The sequence below is a fragment of the Pangasianodon hypophthalmus genome, chromosome 3 (assembly GCF_027358585.1).
Source record: "Pangasianodon hypophthalmus isolate fPanHyp1 chromosome 3, fPanHyp1.pri, whole genome shotgun sequence".
Classification (NCBI taxonomy): domain Eukaryota; kingdom Metazoa; phylum Chordata; class Actinopteri; order Siluriformes; family Pangasiidae; genus Pangasianodon; species Pangasianodon hypophthalmus.
The window spans coordinates 9,465,609-9,485,524 of NC_069712.1; the positions used below are offsets into that span (position 1 = coordinate 9,465,609).

The window sequence follows — 19,916 nt, forward strand, 5'->3', positions numbered from 1 at the left end:
TTTCTTTCTGGCCCACACTATAGATTCATGCAGCCTACACTGAAAAAAAGAGAATATGTGATCAGTTAGATTTAAGAGAAAATATTATGTAATAGTGTACATAAAAATATTTATTTTCTCATCAAAACCTGATTTCTTTGCTTATACTAAATTTAATTTATGCTGTAAAATCTCACAAGGATGTTGGCGCTCACAGGAGAAATGACGATAGTATGAAATTAACCTGATAAAGTCCTGTGCAGTGCAGTAGTGAAGTGGATAATGTTGCTGATTCAAAGCACAGGGTCCCAGGTTTGTGAGTGTGCAGGGTTTGATTTTATTCCATGGCTTTGAATATACATGATTGAAACCATTGTACACATTTGAATTAAGGAAATTCAGTCGACTTTTTTTCCATTGTATCAGTGACAGTTGTGTCATGTGAAACGCCCCCTAGTTTTCGTGTGCTTTGGGGCTAATATTTTTCAGCCCACTTGACTGGCACGTCTGTAACATCAGCAGTGATTGAGAAAGCGCATGTGAAATACAGTCGCAAGTGTAATGAACGCAAACAAGGTGGATCATTTACTCTATTAACCTTTTTTCCATACAATTTTCCATAAAAGTGGAGGAGAAACTAAAAGTAGATAGAAAAAATATACACAGATTACACAAAGGGATAGATGACAGAACCATAAGTATAGTGGGTTTTTTTTTTGTTGGGTTTTTTTTGTTGTTTTTTTAGTGAAATGGTAACAGTTATTTGGCGGAAACACAAACCTAAGTAGAGCATTACATGACTTGAAAGACTTTAAAAAATTATAAATCACGAATGCAGCTGCCTATTTGCCTTTAAGTGTGTGTGTGTGTGTGTGTGTGTGTGTATGTAATAGCTTGCCACACATCATTCTTTTTATCATCAGTGAGACCTTTGTTCATAATTTCATTGTCGAGCTATTGATAGATATTTGATTTCAGCCGTGCCATCTTATATCAACACTAGCCATCGCATGTCTTCAGTCCTGCAATATAATTATGATTATATTGGTACTACACTAGTTAAGAATTAGTCTTGTCTCATAACGCCTAATGAGCCAAATGAGCCATGTGCTACTCTAATCACCTCATTATAATAGCAGGGAATGTGCCTGGAGGAGTAGCATTACATATTTTCAGAATAACTCCTCATTTCTTGCATTACTTTGGTCCTTGATAGTGAGCTGTCAGCCAAATTGTCATTAGGTTTCTGAAACAATATTGTGTGGTCTTTGAGGCATTTTCACATGCAGGAATTAATGGATGCTCAAACATCCTGTGACAAATCTGCATATATATATATATATATGTATATATATATATATGCAGTCTGATTTTTGTCCACAATGTCCTGATACAAATCTAGAGTAAGTGATGTGATATAATTCTAACATGGCCCACAGGGTCTTTGGAGTAAAGCAAAGTCCTGCAGCATCACATGTCTGTCCCCTTATGATGCCTCATATAGGGTTTTTTCTACATTACCATCTTTATTGTTTGTCTCTATTTTTGTCTCATGAACACAGAACACTTAGCAAAAAGAAGGTTAGCAATCTTGAGTTGAATCACAGAAATTGCTTTTATGTGGTACGCCTTTCAGCTAGCTTGTGGTATCCCTGCAGGTCATAGTTTTTAAGATTTGACTTCAAGTTACAACAGTTTCATCTTTATTCTTACGTCCTTATTTCACCTAAGTTTGAAAAGTGAAGCTATTTTAAATCCAGTCACAAACCTCTTTGAAACTCTTACCCTCCTTATGCTGATATTTAAGATATATTCATTGAAAAAAGAAGTTCCTCAAGAGTCTTTGGCTATTTAAGCTGTCTTATACCACAGCACTGTTTAATTCTCAGTTCTGATTGCTCAGAATGTGTGGATTAATTTTCTCATCAACAATATCCAGGACCCACCATGGTCTCTTATCCACCTCCATTGAGTTCATATGCATTAACTGCAGACTGCTATATTGCACCTTCTTACCTCAAACTGTGAGCATTTGCATTGGCCCACTTTTGCACATCCTGCACTAATGTACACTTAATGTCTCTATTTTTATTTTTCTAAATTTTTATATTTTTATAGTCATGCTCATAGTTTTCATAGCTTTATAGTTTCTTTATATTTATGCTTCTCATTTCATAGCTTCCTCTTCTCTCTTTTGCTTTCTTGTCTTACCTTACAATGTTTACCTTATTAATATTATTTTTATTTCCTGTATTTTACTGTTATTACTAAGCACCAGTACCCCAAGACCAATTCCTTGTACATGTAAACCCACAGTACTTGGCAATAAAGGTGATTCTGATTCTGATTCTTTAATAGCAGCTCTGACAGTAGATCTGGCTGTAAGGCAAATCACAGGTTTATAATAGTGTGTTCTAAATTGTTATTTTTTATATAGTAGCAACTGAAAAGGGACTTGTTTGGTGGACGCTCCACATGAATGGGTTAAAAAAACATGCGTAATTGTTTATACGATGAGGTTTTGTGGAATTTTTAAAGTTTCCAATAAGTCTTCAGAATGGAGGGTTTAAGGGTTTTGCATGACATGCTGCATTTATCACACTTCAAGAGAGAGAAAATGGACCGGTGAGGGAACAGCCGTTTATAGCTGCTCTAACATAAGTGATAACAGGAAATAACTTGTTTGGATGTTCCACAACATTAAACGTAACTGTAAACAGATTAAAAATGTGATGTGTCATTCTTTAATAATTAAAAAATGTAATTGTAGCAAATTGTTTCAAAGTGGTGTAAGAGGAATATTTTGGATGTTCTGTTTTTAACTTTGGGATATCAGTAACTCCCCTTCACACTGGGCTGCATTACCTCTCCCCAATGTTGCTTATTTTCCTATAACAGCATGCCGTCATGTTTTATTCCATACTTAGCTTGCTAAAGTGGTCCTATTTGGAAACGTTTCTGAAGAGAAAGCACTGTGTTTTAAGTGTTCCCCAGTGGAATAAGTAATCTCTCCCCCAGAGGATTAACTAGAGGAATAAATAATCTCTCCCCCAGAGAATTAACTAGAGGAATAAATAATCTCTCCCCCAGAGAATTAACTAGAGGAATAAATAATCTCTCCCCCAGAGAATTAACTAGAGGAATAAATAATCTCTCCCCCAGAGAATTAACTAGAGGAATAAGTAATCTCTCCCCCAGAGAATTAACTAGAGGAATAAGTAATCTCTCCCCCGGAGAATTAACTAGTGGAATAAGTAATCTCTCCCCCGGAGAATTAACTAGAGGAATAAATAATCTCTCCCCCAGAGAATTAACTAGAGGAATAAATAATCTCTCCCCCAGAGAATTAACTAGAGGAATAAATAATCTCTCCCCCAGAGAATTAACTAGTGGAATAAGTAATCTCTCCCCCAGAGAATTAACCAGTGGAATAAATAATCTCTCCCCCAGAGAATTAACTAGAGGAATAAATAATCTCTCCCCCAGAGAATTAACTAGAGGAATAAATAATCTCTCCCCCAGAGAATTAACTAGAGGAATAAATAATCTCTCCCCCAGAGAATTAACTAGAGGAATAAATAATCTCTCCCCCAGAGAATTAACTAGAGGAATAAGTAATCTCTCCCCCAGAGAATTAACTAGAGGAATAAGTAATCTCTCCCCCGGAGAATTAACTAGTGGAATAAGTAATCTCTCCCCCGGAGAATTAACTAGAGGAATAAATAATCTCTCCCCCAGAGAATTAACTAGAGGAATAAATAATCTCTCCCCCAGAGAATTAACTAGAGGAATAAATAATCTCTCCCCCAGAGAATTAACTAGTGGAATAAGTAATCTCTCCCCCAGAGAATTAACCAGTGGAATAAATAATCTCTCCCCCAGAGAATTAACCAGTGGAATAAGTAATCTCTCCCCCGGAGAATTAACCAGTGGAATAAGTATTACGTAATACTTTTATATTTGTGAGAATATTTTCTAGAGAGAGTTATTCTCTCTCAGCACTTGTTTTTATCCAAAGCTGTCCAAATTTTTATCCAATATCTTCCAGAATTTAGTTTGATGACCTTTATCTCAAGTACCCATAATTCCAAGAGGTGACAGAGACAGTGTTGGGTTTCATCCACCAGTTTATATTTTATACAGCTTTTCAATTTGTGCATAACAGTTATAAATGGACTTATTATAAATAAAAATGAAAACACATCAATATTGCTTTAAAAAGTCTTGGTTGGTCAAATGAATGATGACAGCTAATGTTTTTTTCCCATTTCACTGTGTGTGTGTGTGTGTGTGCGTGTGTGTGTGTGTGTGTGTGTGTGATTACATCTTTTTGTTGCTTCTCCTCAACATATTCACTTATCAGTAGCTTAAAGAAAAACACAATTTGCAGTTTTGTTTTTTTTTTTTTTTTTTACCAAATTTTAAAAAAATTGCTTTCAAACTATTTAAATAGAGCCCTATTATCCATTTTAAAGGCTTGCTTTTTTTCTATCCTAATCTTACTCTACGAAGTTATTCTCTCTCAGCACTTGTTGATGGAATAAAAAGTAGCCTTGCTTAGTTAAAAAGTCTCAGTGTGGACCTCTAATATCCGGCAGAGTAACACAGAAGATCATCAGGATGTCAATAATCTGGAATGGGATCTTAATGCTGTTTCAACAACACTGGGACACTTAATGAATTGCTCTCGGAAATGGACTTTATACTTTGACATCAACGTTTACGAAACTGCTAGTTCAGAGGAAGTTTATGTAGAGGATTATTAGCCACAGGCTATGCGTTAAAACCCTCAAGCACAGGACCAGTGAAGTTTACACTGTTCTACAAATAGCCACCTGTTCTTAATGTCTCTACACTGTGCTTTTTTTGCCCTGAGAATTTGAGTGGCGCAATGCCGCTTATTTCATTCCTGGCAAGATTTCCATAGAAAGAATCATTTAGCATCTAATCAAATCAGGTAAGAAATGCAATGCATGTACTAATAAGAAGAGCCCAGTTTTCACTTTCGCTTTCTTTAATTCCTTAGCCCTAAGCTCAGTTATCAGTGAAATGCATAATTTATAAGAAGTACAGCCAGCTATTGAATAACAGTGCCTGTGATGAAAAAAAGCATGTTGTTTGATGTGAAGGATTTAAATTGTTGCCACCTCACAGCTCCAAGGTTCTCGGTTTGATCCTGAGCTCGGGTTACTGTATGTGTGGAGTTTCACATGTTCTCCTCATGTCTATACGAGTTTCCTTCGAGTTCTCCAGTTTTCTCCCACCTCAATAAAGCATGCCAGTAGTTGGATTGGCTATGTAAAGGTGTGTGTGCATTGTGCACTGCAATGGACTGTGTTCCATTCAGGGTGTAATCCTGCATCACGCCCAGTGTTCCTGGGATAGATTTTGGATCCAGCATGACTCTGATCAGGACAAAACAGTTATTGACGATGAATGAAAGAATGATTTACTAATAAAAATGAATCTTAATAGAAGAAGAACATACAGTTGAACTTTTACAAATATAGTTCCATTCGCACCAGATCACCCCCGCAAACCAGATACAGATCTTGCCTCAGCCTTAGTTTAATCACAAAACCAAATACTAAAATACTTGGCTCATATGACTGCCAAGCCTCTAGGGGTAAGCTGTGAAAACTCCCTTTTGCTCCCATCCAACCAGAGGCGAATATCACCAGTGAAGATTTATGGTTTTTTTTGGCCAGGGTTTGGCGTCACGTCCCACTGCTGAAAATAGACTGAAAATAGTGAGAGACTCACAAGTGCCCACGACGGGTGCTCAAACGAGGTGCTGCCTCAATCCTTTTAGCCAGGAAGTCCAAAACCTATTATGGCAGCACCTATTTTAAGGAAGAACATCTGCGGTTGTGTGTTGCATAACTGTTTTCTGACTTGTGGAAAAGACAAGCTCAGAATGAATGGACAAGAGAGTCCTGTCATTTAGCTGGACGCTGCTGTTTTACCACACTCCCCCACCCACCCACCCCCCAACCTGCCTCATTCTCTCTCATGGCCGTGGGCTGAATCTGAAAGCCCCAGTGGATTGGGAGGTCCCACTTGATGGGCTCGCCCTGGCTCAATCCGTTTGCTCTAATGGACGTAATGGCTGTTTGTCGTCCTCAGTGTTCTTCCTGCTGCGCTCTACTGCAGTGAGGAATGCTGTGCGAGCGGTGCGGGAGGGGCTGACAGTGGTGAGGGGAAGGGGACAGAGAGAGAGAGAGAGAGAGAGAGAGAGAGAGACAAGACTGAGTGAAGAAACAGAGCAGCCACTCACTGAAGCAATCGGTTTCTCTCCTTCCAGACATGGAGCATGCCTGTGAGTGCTTAATTTCATTCTCCAGCTGTGCATGTGGATACATGTGTGTGCGTGTGTGTGTGTGTGTGTGTGTGTGTGTGCGTGTGTGTGCATGTGTGAACATATCGGGAGGTGTAGTTAATAAAGTTTGCTACTCTAATGAGTTAAAATAAAGGTCAGGAACAGTACCAGGATCTTATCTGATATTACTGACATGCTGAAAATCAAGCTAGCATAATGTTTAAAAATTGAATAAACACAGTGAGGAAAAGCAACAATATTAGCTATTAGAGTCCGGCTATATTTGGTCATATGATGTGATCAGAGGGGGTTGCTGTACTTCTTTTCATGTCACAAGCCTATTAGGTAATTTCTTTACTGTGTCTGTAGCTTAATCAAACTGCAGAAGTACCACACAATTAGTGAGAGCATTGAGGAAAAACCCTAGACAAATGTTTCCTAAAATATAGCGTATGTTTCATCTTGTATTCACTGAACCTAATGAGTGCACACATGCATGCAAATTAGTGTCTGCGTGTTTGTCTATGGTTATGCTGATTGGCTGCTTCACTGGCATTAACATTCATTGGCTTTAACATGAGCATTTGTCCTTCACTCCATGATGAATCTGCATGGACTGAGGAAGCATGTTAAGAGTCTCTGTCTGATATATTTACAACTCAGATCCAGTGATTTGTAAAATCCTAAAAAGTATTTGCATATCCATCAGTGGGCCAGGGTCTCTCTATACAGCATCCTGGTCAAGACAACAATTCCAGCTTTGCTCTTTTGGAGACACAACACAAGCACAACGAGGACAATAATTCATTAAATGACCTGTGATCATCATTGTATATCTAAAACATCTTAAAGTTTTGATTGCAAACTGCTTTCAACTGCTTTGCAGGACAAGATTTGAAATTGACATTGGGATAAAGTTGAGACATGGGTTTATTATGGATGCTATTTCATTTTACACCGCATGTCAGAGGTTCACAATCCAGCCCTTCCACTTAGCTCGCACACATTTTTGCAGCTCTTAAAACACCTGGGCTTTATAATCATTGTTCTACAGCCTCTTATTATCTGACTCAGATGTGCTGTGCTGGGAAGAGGATAAATGTGTGAGCTGCTTGTGGTCCTCAAAGGCGTAAATGTAATCCTCTGCTTTACTTGATTACCACTCTATTCTTTCCAATTTTACTTTATACAATCTTTGAGTGAATGGTTTAGCAACAATACATCCTATAATTTAAGTTCAGACAGCACTCCAGGGATGGGCCGTCTCTCAGATACATGTATTTAAAATACATATTTGAAATACAAAATATTATGGTCAGGATGGAAAAAAATGATGTGGTGACATCATGTAAATTGACACTTAGGAGATTGTAGTCCATTTTAAAGCAGACACTCACACCAAAGCTCTCCTACAGCTAGAGATTCTCAGCTGCAACAAATATTAATGAAAGTATAATGAAAGTTTTATCACCTTCTGTTTGGGAACAGTGATACCTGAACACACCAGGGATTGATGTGAAAACAGCAATGATGCAAAAAACTACTGCATGTTTATTAGGTTTATAAAGGATTTCACATGATCATGTCCTTTATAAACAAACTGATCCTTTAGAAATTTGTATGTGACTAGATGTTATTTATCATACAAGGTATGGACGGTAACCCTGCTCCTAGACATTAACCTTTACACAAATCGAGTTGTGCATTGCTGTGAATTTGGAAGTGTGAGGCCATGTTGTTCAATCAGCAATAGTTTTCACTAGCTGGTGTGCTGGATGCTAGCTAGCAGGGAAAACTGCTATGATCTTGTAGCTGTGTTAACCTCTCACCTATATGTGGGGAAAAAATGGCAGCAAGTTATCATGTGTGGTACAGCAATACTTATAAACCAAATATAAACCAAAGGACCAGTATAAGTGACCCTCTGCAGATTTAGTACATACCACTAGTGTGATTACTGAAAGATATCATCTGTCAGAACATTTCACTTAACCAAAGTGGCACTATTGATCTCATGTTCAGTGAAGTGTATTTCTGCATTTTCAAAAGTACTGTGAGATTACATAGTACTGTGCTTTATTTTATTTTATTTATTTGTTTGTTTGTTTATTACCCCATTTTGCTCATTTGCCAATTTCCATCTACTAGCTAGCTCATCACATGGCAGCTACCAACCAGGGACTGTGAAGGCTAGCACCTGCTTCCTCCAAGACACGTGAAGCCAGCCACCACATATTTTCAAACTGCTGCTCCTGCTGCGTCACAGGCCAGCTTAACACCCTCAGAGGAAAGTGTGAACTGCTCTCTTCACATACATGAGCTCACAGTCAGCCACGATTGGCTAATATCACTGTGATTGACAGGTAGTGACAGTATACCATCCCTCTCACCCAGAGAGCACAAACTTTTTCTCATAGAGTATACAGTTTTGCCCTCTATGACTCCTAGCCACAAATGGCTGTGGCATCATTGGGATTTGAACTCGCAAAATCTTTTATTTCACTTTCATTTTATATTAAGTTAACAATTACAGCATTTGGTAAATGCCCTTATTCAGAAGTAGATTACTGAAAAACATATCCTCATACTAGTACAAATAAGCCAAGGTCCAGGAATACCATCATAATATACCCCTGTTAGAGAGGAGTTAGACTGGAAGTTAGTACAGCTGCTAGAATGGCTTACAAGTCAAGTGAATGTTTTTCTGTCTTTGTATATATTTAGTGCTCACAGAAGTGTTGAGTGAGGAGTTTGGTTCTGACTCAGCTCTTCGGACAGACAGGTGAAGTTTGTTCCACCACATTGTTGCCAGTACTGAGAATAGTCTTGAGGGATGGTGGGTAAAGACATGCTTGGGGCTTAAAGGGAATGTGGTATAGTGTGGGTTTCATTATTGTCGTAGGTGGAAACTGGTCCATTTTTGTCTTCACAGACAAGCATCAGTGTTTTAAATCTGAAGGTGGCACCTACAGGAAGCCAGCAATGGGATGGTGTGGGAGAACTTTGTTAGACTGAGGCATGCAGCTGCATCACTTGCAAGGGTTGGATGACATGCAGGGGAAGTCACTTGCAGTAGTCCAATCTCGAGATGACAAGGGATTTACCAAACACCTGAGTGGCCTCTGTGGGAAGGAACAGCCAGATCCTGCTGATGTTGTAAAGGAAAAACCTGCATCACCGAGTCAGGTTAGCAACATGAGTAGAGAATGATAGCTGGTTGTCCTGAACTACACATAGGCTTCATGCATTGTCAGTGTGATCATAGCATTTCCAGGGAGATGATAATATCTTGAAAACAGCTCAGCATTGCTGGAATTAACTTTAAGTGATGAACTGCCATCCATAATGAGATGAATTGCAGAAATGCATGATCTGATCTGAAACACAAGAGTATGAAAAAATGAGTTGTGTGTTAGCCGCCTTATAGTGGCATGAGAAGATCGGAGGCAATTACCTCACTGAGAGAGTAGATATAGAGGGAAATGGAAGAGGACAAACAACTAAGCCTTGTAGGACTTCTTGGAGAATAATATTTTGCATTATGTATTACTTTATTTTGCCCGTCCCTGAATATTTACATGAGCTTGCACATTACACCTGCACATTCATGCAATTATCCAATCAGCCAGTCATGTGGCAACAGCACAATGTAAATCATAAAATCAGACAGGTCAAGAGCTTCAGTTAACATTCATCAATACATTGCCTGGTCTTTTTGAATCAACTGTCTGGTTTAGATGTGCCTGTGCCCACTGTAGTCTCAGATTTCCTGTTCTTGACTGACAGGAGTAGAACCTAATGTGGTCTTCTACTGTTGTAGTCTATCCACCTCAAAGCTCAATGTGTTGTTTGATCTGAGATGATTTTCTGCTTACCAAGGTTGTAAAGAGTGCTTATTTGAGTTATCATAGCTCAAACTAGTCTGGCCATTCTCCTCTCACATCTCTTATAAACAAGCCATTTCCACTTGTGGAACTGCTGCTCACTGTTTTTTTTGTGTGTGTGTGTTTCACACCATTCTGTGTAAATGCATGAAAATCTCAAGAGATCAGCAGTTTTTGGAATACTCAAACCCATCTGGCACCAAAAACCTTGCAACGGTCAAAGTCTCTAAAAATCACATTTTTTCCCCATTCTTGTTTTTAATGTGAATTTTGAGATGCTTTTCTGCTCACTACAGTTGTGAAGAGTTATATGAGTTACTGTAGCCTTCCTGTCAGCTCGAACCAGTCTGGCCTCTGACCTCTCTCATCAACAAGACACTACTGCCCAGAGAACTGCCAATCACTGGATGTTTTTTGTTTTATGCATCAATCTCTGTACGCTCTGAGATACTCAAACCAGCCTAACTGGCACCAACAACCACACCACAGTCAAAGTCACTGAGATCACAATTTTATCCCATTCTGATGTTCGATGTGAACATTAACTGAAGCTCTTGACCTGTTTTTGCATGACTTTATGCATTGTGCTGCTGTCACTTGATTGGCTAATCGGATACTTGCATGAATGTGCAGGTGTACAGGTACTCCTAATACAGTGGACAATGAGTATATATCCGGATGCTTCTGCAACTCTAATCAGTGGTGCATGTTGATTTATTACTTGGACTGACTAACTGTGGATTTTTGTAGGAAGTGGTCTGTTTGTTACATACTGTATAATGTGTAGTTTTGCCATTTAAAACTCATTAAGCATGCATATTGAATGTCATTAGTGCATACAGTATGATGGTGCATTGCATGTAAAAAAAAAAACAGTGATCTGAAACTACTTAATGTTATGATGTAGTTGGGCTTGTGGTTCCTGGAAGTAATTTCTGCTCTTCCTGTGGAATAGCAATCAAACTCATCTTAGAAAGCCAGATTTGTTTCCTACAGCCAATAGTTAGTCTAAGCTCCACAATTTCAGCTGCAGGATCCAGAAACAATGGCAGAGAAGGGGATGTGATTGTGTGCTGTGACAGCTGAGATGTGGTAAAATCCTTAGCTATAAAGCGGATGCATATTCTTGGCATATAAAAAAAACTCCATCATTGGAAACTGCATTTTCCTTGTCAGGGTTGTGGTGAAGAAGGAGCCTATCCAGGGAACACTAGGTGCGAGGCTGGAATACACTCTAGATGGAGAAACCAGTCCATCGCTGGGCACCATGCACATTCACACCGAGGGGCAACTTATCTTAGCCAATCCACCTGGGAATTGGGAGGAAACTAGAGAACCCAGAGGAAACCTATGCAGACACGGAGTGAACATGAGAAACTCCACACAGACAGTAACGTGAGCTCATGATCGAGCCAGAATCACCATCATTCAAGAATTCATTCATTATCAGTAACCGGTTTATCATTGTCAGGGTTGCGGTAGATCCAGAGCCTATCCCAGGGATACTGCGTGTGAGACGGGAATATACCCTGTATGGGACACCAGTCCATCACAGTGCAAACAGATGTACAGACAGGGGCAATTTAGCTTTGCCAATTTACCTACTGACATGTTTTAGGAGGAGGAGGAAACTGGCGAACCCAAAGAAAAACCACACGGACACAGGCGAACATGCAAACCTTCACAAAGACAGTAACCTGGGGATCTTGGAGCTGTGAGGCGGCAACACTATCCACTATGCCACCATCTTACCCAAAAATATGAATGTAGCTTATATTCCAGAGCAGAACAAAACTTTTCAAAGGTATCTTTGAGAACAGGCCTGTAACATTTCACAGCTTTAGATCACACAGTATTTCAATTCTTTCTACTCATGGACTCAGTGACTCTAAAAGAGGATGCTTCATGTTATGTTTGGTTTTATTCTCACTGTGCAGGAGGTATGATCTCCTTTTTCTAGGTCTGTTGTGGGAAATCTCCTGCAAGTTATTGACATCATTAGCCTCTGTTTCCCCGCACCCTGAAACCTAATGCTCTCCACTCTCCCTGTGATGTGCTATTATTAAATGTCCCAGATTTCCAAATAAGAGCCATTCTGGTTGGGGAAAAAAATCACTTACAGGCAGGATAGCAGGATGTCAAATATTGATTGACAAAATCTGCCATACCTTGTTGTGCCCCAGTGATGGGTAGGAAGCTCAAAAGCAGGAAGAGCCATAACAACAGTGTACAATGGTTTACAAACTGTCCAATTTTCTTTCTCTGTCTCTAGTCCAAAGCACAGAATACACTCAAATGTATTTTTTGGGTGAGATTTAATGCTCTCTACTTGTTTCAGGGTTTATTTTGGTTCGTCACTGTACTTAAGCAAATTGGGTTTGAAAGGGAACTATAATGACTATAAGGTCCGCTTCGTCACCAAAGTAAATACAGTTAATTTCACAAAAGAGCACAATGCTATATAAAATTCAGTACCATTAGTAGGTTTTATATCCTAGTAGGTGATGACCGCCTGAAGTGTGTGACTGTAGATATTCCCTGGTGATGCAATACCAAGCATGATATTTAGTCACTTTATGTTTCAACTTACTTCAATCTTGGCTTCACTAAAGCTCAGTCCATACCTATACGGATATTTTTGAAAATGTAGTTTTTATCCCTCCATTTAAAATAAAATTCCCATCCATACCCCAGCGATGCCCAGTGATGGACAGCTTTTTCAAAATATTTCCACCACATAAAATGCAAAAACTATTTGTAAACACTATCATGAGCACACCAGCCCAGTTGTGGCTTATGAATAATGTTAAGAGCATACATGAGTTGTAGAGAAGGTGAAATGCAGGAAAACATCAACCTGGCCAATAAAAAATGACAAGTGTGTGTATTGATGATGAGGTGGAACTACTACTTAAGGTTACACTTGAATGCAGAGTCAACTGCTGGAGTGGTGGATTTGGGAGTGGTGGGGCATGCATCATTATTGTGGTGCCGCCATGTGAGGGTGTAATAATATAACAGCGCAAAATTAAATAAGCAATAAAAAACATGCAATCAAATAATAAATTGCACAACACAAACTCATAGCCTGGTCAGCAGCCATGATAAACTGAGTCCTAGTACATTCATAACACACAAAAATGCTATGTGCTTGTGAAGGGTGATACTGTGTGAGGTCAGTGTTTTCAAAAGTAATTGTTTCTCCTGTCACCACAAAAACAATGAAAACTGTTTTGAAATGAGTTTCGAAATGTTTCCTTGTCAGTGACCAAAATGTTGTTTTTTTGTGAGGACAGGAGGCCAAAATGCAGAGAAAAAACTATTTTCAAAAATATCCATATATATGTGGAAGGGACCTTAGTGAATGCAGCTCACTGGGGCTTTAGTGGTCAACATTATGGTTCATATACATACATTTACTCACCAGCCACTTTATTAGGAAAATCTAATATGCATTCAGGCATTTATCCAATCAGCCAATCATGTGGAAACAGTGTAATGCATAAAGTCATGCAGATACAGGTCTAGAGCTTCAGTTAATGTTCACATCGAACATCAGAATGGGATAAAATTGTGATCTCAGTGACTTTGACTGTGGTGTGGTTGTTGGTGCCAGTTAGGCTGGTTTGAGTATCTCAGAGCTTACAGAGATTGATGCATAAAACAAAAACCATCCAGTGATTGGCAATTTAATGGCAGTAATGTCTTGTTGATGAGAGAGGTCAGAGGCCAGACTGGTTCGAGCTGACAGGAAGGCTACAGTAACTCATATAACTCTTCACAACTGTAGTGAGCAGAAAAGCATCTCAAAATACACAATATATTGAACCTTGAGGCAAAGGAGCTACAGCAACAGAACAGTCACCCAAGAACAGGAATCTGAGGCTGTGGTGGGCATAGGCTCACTGAAAATGAACAGTTGAAGATTGGAAAAATGTTGCCTCATCTGGTGAATCTCAATTTCTGCTGCAACATGCAGACGGTAGGGTCATAATTTGGTGTCAGCAGCATGAATCCATGGAGCCAACTTGCCTTGTGTCAAAAGTTCATGCTGGTGGTGGTGGTGCATTGGTGTGGGGAATGTTTTCTTAGGACACTGCAGGCCCCTTAATACCAACTGAGTTTCATCTGAATGCCACAGCTGATCTGGGTATTGTTTTACCCCTTTATGCCCACAGTTTACCCATCTTATATTGGCTAATTCCAGCACGATAATGCGCCAAGTCATGTCAAACTGGTTCCATGAACATAACAATGAGTTCAATGTACTTCAGCGGTCTCCCCAGTCACCAGACGTGAATCCAGTAGAGCACCTTTGGAATATGGTAGAATGGAAGATTTGCAGCATGAATGTGCAGCTGACAAATCTGCAGCAAATATGTGTCAACAGGCACTAGAATCTCAATGGAGTGTTTCTAACACCTTGTGGAATCCATGCCATGAAAAATTGTTGTTCTGAGAGCAAATTGAGGTTGTTCTGAGAGCAAACAGGGGGTCCTACTCAGTATTAGTATGGTGTTTCTATTAAAGTCCAGCAAAGCCCTGTCTCCAATTATTTTTTTTTATAGACACAGGAAAAAATACAGGACAAAATGGTGGAAAGGATAGTGCTGCAAAGCAGGCAGTAAGAACTGGAATTTTTTTTTTGACTTCATTCAAGTCAGTATCAGTGGGCAGCAGCCAATCACATTGTTATGTGGTGTGACAAGGGTTCTCATCATGTGTTACAGCACAGGTTCCCAACACCGTTCCTGGAGTACAACCTTTTCTGCAAATTTAGTGGTTTTCTTGCTCCCCGAGTCAATTAATCAGCTAATTAACAACCCTTTCTGGGTTGAAGTGAGTCTGTTAGAGCAAGGAAAACGCTAAAATGTGCAGGACAAGGGGTACTCCAGGACCAGCGTTGGAAACTTCTGAGTTATTTACATCATGAGTAACTGGCGCCCTAAAGCAGCCAACTGTTAGCCAAAGAAGCAATCCACATTGAAGCAATCTCAGTGTATCATTAGTATGTTTCATCTGTATGATCATCCTTCTACAAAGTAAGGCACCATCTGTACAGTTTGAGGCATTTGGTTGTTTTGTGTAATTTTGAGGCTGCCAAGTGAAGCAGTTTTACTGGCAGCAATACAGGCTCATGTCACCAGGTTTCACACATGCTCAATGCTTGGAGAATGCAGTAGTTCTTGGATTCAAAACAACTCCTTTTTTTCCTGCCTTGCTTTTCTCGTTCAAAGATGATCTAAATCTTTATTTTGTTCCAAATACTTTTGTACTTGCTTTTTATTTAAAGAGTAAAACACATTGAGCTTTGCTGTTACAGGAATCAATATCATGTCCTGAAGACTCTCAAGACTGATGTTACAAAGTGCTGACCCCAGAGACTCCATCCATTAATGTTTCCTATATATGATGTTTCTTATATATCAATGATTATACATTTCCCTTGTTGTATAACAACACTTTTTCTTAATCTATTTATTATTACGCTTAGATTATATCAAACATTCACCACACAAGACCACTGTGAATGACTTGTTGGTATAAAAACAATAATGAATTAGAATCAGCGTATTAAATAAACCTATTAGTTATGTTACAGCTGGAACTACTGTCAGAGCCGTACCGTTATAGAATCCACACCTTTATAACCTCAATAATTCAGCATTCATGCGTACCTTTTATAATGTATACTATAATGTGCACTTTCTGTTCTTGAGACTTACCCACAGTTTGCATTGTGTCTAAAACCCTCTGAGGTCATGCTGGTGTGTTGTTCTCTTTATCTTTGACACAGCGACTGTACATCTAGGTCTATTGAACATTCCTCATGATTTTCAGTCATTTATGTGACAAATGTGGTCTTGTGGGTCCCTGGAGGACTAGTGGTTAGGCCACAGCGCTCTCACCGCCGGTCCCAAGCCCGGATAACTTGTTGGTGTCAGGAAGGGCATCCAGTGTAAAAACTGTGCCAAATCAAATATGTGGACCAATGATCCACTGTGGTGACCCCTAATGGGAGCAGCCGAAAGAAGAACACATGACTAATGTGGTCTTGTGCAGTCTAGCAGGTTTTTTTTTTGCATTTGATAAGCTAACCAGGGTATTTTTGCTTCATATAGTTGATTTTGATCAAGCCAACACATGTTATGGCTGTACTTTGATGACCAGTAGGTCAGTACAGGATCTTAAATCTTGAATCGACTCGTTATCTTTTGTCGGTTCTCTTGTGCATCAACTAATCAATAATACACAGCTGGTCAAGAAACGACCAAGCAATCAACAGTTCAATACATTTTAAATGAGGAGACTATGTATAAATAAAACTGTGATTCTTAAAGAGTTTAAACAAAATGAACACAAACTGCATCAGACTACAGCTGAGAGTATGAACTTCCATCACATATGTATTCAAATCCATTGCAATTGGGGACAAAAACACAAAAATAGAAGCTCTCCAATTACTCATAAATTACACTGCATATATTACTGTGATTTTGTGCAAAAATCACTTTTATTGTTTTCATTGTGCTGGAATCCGTCATGGTCAAGTACCATTAGTGGCTGATATTCAAGAACAACATACTGGGTATGAGCTGTTTTTTTCACTCATATAGCCAGGGTTTGCTGCAGTGTTGGTTGCTAGTCATGTGCTGAGATTTATGTTTAAGATGTTTTATCAGGTATCAGATGTTTTTATCAGATATTTTCACAGAGCACCTTCTGCTTTAGTTGATTGATCGTTAGTCCCGAAATACGTTCAGGTCGCTCTCATTTTATGTTGTCTGCTCATTAGTGCAGCAGTGTCTTTCATTAAATCATATCATCTGGTATCAGATGTTGGATGGTGTTTTTTTTTTACCAATATGGGTAAATGAGCATGGTACTATTAGATCCTTAATAATATCCCTAATAGAAACTATTTTCAAAAGTTAGCAAATTCTTTTTCCCGGATTCCAACTATATATGTGAAGCAAACACATAGCATACAAAAAAGCTGTGCAGCAACATCCAGATGTATCATAGTATTGAGGAGATCATTCTTATTAGAGAGTGTGTTCGCGGTTATACTCGTTCTACCACCCTGCACTGATCTTTGTCCTGTGATGCTTTTAGGCCTCTCCCAGTCTTCTGTTCTTGTGTTCAATGGTTAGAGATTTGCGTGCACCAATTGGGGAGAAAAAATATTTTCCAACACTTGAGAACTTTATCTCAGGACTTGCGGTTAATAAATAAATCATTTGGGGAGAGGAAAGAACTAAAGAGCACCACTTAAACAATAATTACCAGATATTTTGTGCTGAGATTGCCAGTTAATAATTGATGAACTCTACTACCCTGGCTTGCGTCGATGCAGCGGCTGTATTTATATGCAACGGGCTGCCTCCCAACAAGCACTTTCAGTAGATTGCTGGTGCACTTCACAGACATCAGTGGTCATCATTTCGATTGGATCTGTCTCCTGAATGCGTTGGTGGCTGCTGTGAACAGTGTTTCCAGCACACTAATGCTACTATCAAGCACTCTCCATCGGCAGTGAGAGCACCGGAGCGAGGCCCGGCCCTCATTATGGGAAGTAGCTTACCTAGAAGCGTTAGCGTTTAGGGGGTTGCATTTGTGTTGATGGGAGGCTACGGAGGAGTGGAAAGGTATACTTTGCCGTGTGTACCATCGCTGGCTTCTCATATGCACTTAGGCTACACTGTAGAGCAAATGGATAGATGTTTTCCTCCTCACTCAGTCAAGATTTCTGTCTCTCGGGATATTTGACTCCACAGGAATTTGGACTAAACTCTTCAATCATCTGAACTCAGATGGAGGAAGAACATGGTATGTGGATAAACTAGGCATGCAGTTAAATTAATTTCATGTGAAATTGGTAGAAACAAATGAAAATTGGACCTGATGTTTAGTTTTGTCTGGAGAAAGTATATTGACTGCTCCAAAAGTAAGAATAAATGTGTTGTTGTTTAAGCTGTGAGTGGATTGGGAGGTTAAACAACAGACGGGTTGAGGCGTGTATAGTCAGGTACAAAATTATTGGCAACCTTGGTTTAAAAAAAAATGGGTTTAAAAAATAGTTATGAAAATTGTCTTTGTGGTTAATTTACTTAATCTCACACTGAAAATATGAAAGAAATCTAACCATTAACTGGTCAATTTATTCTAAGAAAAAAAACAAACTTATCAATATTTAGTACTTTCCCTTTGCCAACGTAACAGCAGTCTGCTATAATGCTTGATGAGATTGGAGAATACAGAGCAAGGAATCTGAGAGCACTTGTTAAGTTACATTTAATTTTTTTTAGCTCTAGCAAACAGTTAGCCTAGCTAGCAATTTCCGAAAAATCTTTAACTTGCTCTTAAATTTTACTAAAACACATTACACAATCAGGAAAAACGCATAACTACACTCTTAGAAAAAAGGGGTTACTCAAGTGCTCTTTGGATTGTTAATGGTTCTAGCTTTCTAAAAAAGAAGCTAATGGAAGACTGTCCTCAAAGAAAGGGAAAATAAATCTAAAAGACTAATATAAGAAACAAAATGTTGTAACAGCCTAAGGACAGTCAAAAATCTTGTTATAGTGTTTGTTTGTAGTTTCTTAAGGTTATTGATAAAGGACACATTAATAAGATCACATAACAGTAGTCATCCAGTGGAGATGGAAAAGCTGGGTGTTGGTTTTATAACAGAATTGAGTTTTGTCTTTTTTTTCAAATCCAGGAAATGGCATCGCTATGCATGTCCCCTCAAATCAAACTTCCATATGTCCAATCTAGCAGAGCATTAGAAAGTCTCCAACTACTAAGTTGAATCAGGTGTGTTTAGGCAGTGAAATCTCTACTCTGCCTCAGGACTGTATCTGACTCCTAGTTTAAGGGCATGAAAAAGTAAATAGATGACCAAAAGATGGCAGTGTTTTCTAGAAACTTACTTAAAAGTCGTAGGAGACGCTTTGCAATTTGGTGACTCACTAAAACACCCACTATAAATAATCTCCAACAAGAAAACATTATCAGACACTATGACTCAGCATGCAAGCAGAGATTGTGTTGCTTTCCAAAGACACATCCCCAACCTGATTATTGATTCTGAATACATTTTCCTAGAAACCATCAGCCATTTATATAAAGAAACCTAACAGACTTGGATCAAGCAGTAAAGGAAGAGTTATAGAATTTGAAACATATATTTATGTTTATATGGTTATACACCCTTAGTAACAAGCACTCCTTGGATAGTTCTTAGCTTCCTAAAGGGGTTCTACGTGAAATTCTGTTATATGATTTTATACAGATTCACATATGGGTGACATACCAAAGAAAGTTTAGTAGTTCTAGATTTAACCTTTATCCTAACAGTGTATTATAATAAGGTTTTCATATTACAAGTCTTTGTTGTGTGTGGCACAGAGGGCACCATTGCCACGTCACAGCTCCAGGGTCCCCAGTTCAGTTCTGAAGTTGGTTTACTGTTCATGTGGGTGTCCTCTGTGTTCTCACATTTCCTCCCACCTATCAAACACATGCTGGTAGGTGGATTGGTTGTGTCAGATTGCTCTTAGGTATGGTTGTGTGTGTGTGAACATGTGTATGTTCATGGTGCTGTGTAATGGACACTGGTGTGATGTGAATATATATGTGTGTGTGTGTATATACTCATCCAGGGTGTATTCCTGCTTCACACCCAGTGTTCCCACCTTCACCCTGACCAGGATAAAGAAGTTCCTGAA

General features: G+C 39.0%; 1 protein-coding gene across 4 annotated transcripts in view; it reads left to right on the forward strand.

The window, feature by feature from the left end:
* Positions 1 to 19,916, forward strand: part of phactr2 (phosphatase and actin regulator 2) — a 58,675-nt gene that overhangs the window by 7,578 nt on the left and 31,181 nt on the right. Inside the window, exon 1 of one of the 4 annotated variants that reach the window (XM_026939024.3) lies at positions 6,160 to 6,298. The exons of 2 other annotated variants lie outside the window; for them this stretch is intronic. In XM_026939024.3, coding sequence (XP_026794825.1) covers positions 6,286 to 6,298 — 13 coding nt within the window. In that variant the 5' untranslated portion in view covers positions 6,160 to 6,285. Of the gene's footprint in view, positions 1 to 6,159; positions 6,299 to 17,582; positions 18,013 to 19,916 lie in introns of those variants that run through there. One more of the 4 variants, XM_053232716.1, reaches the window with a different exon arrangement.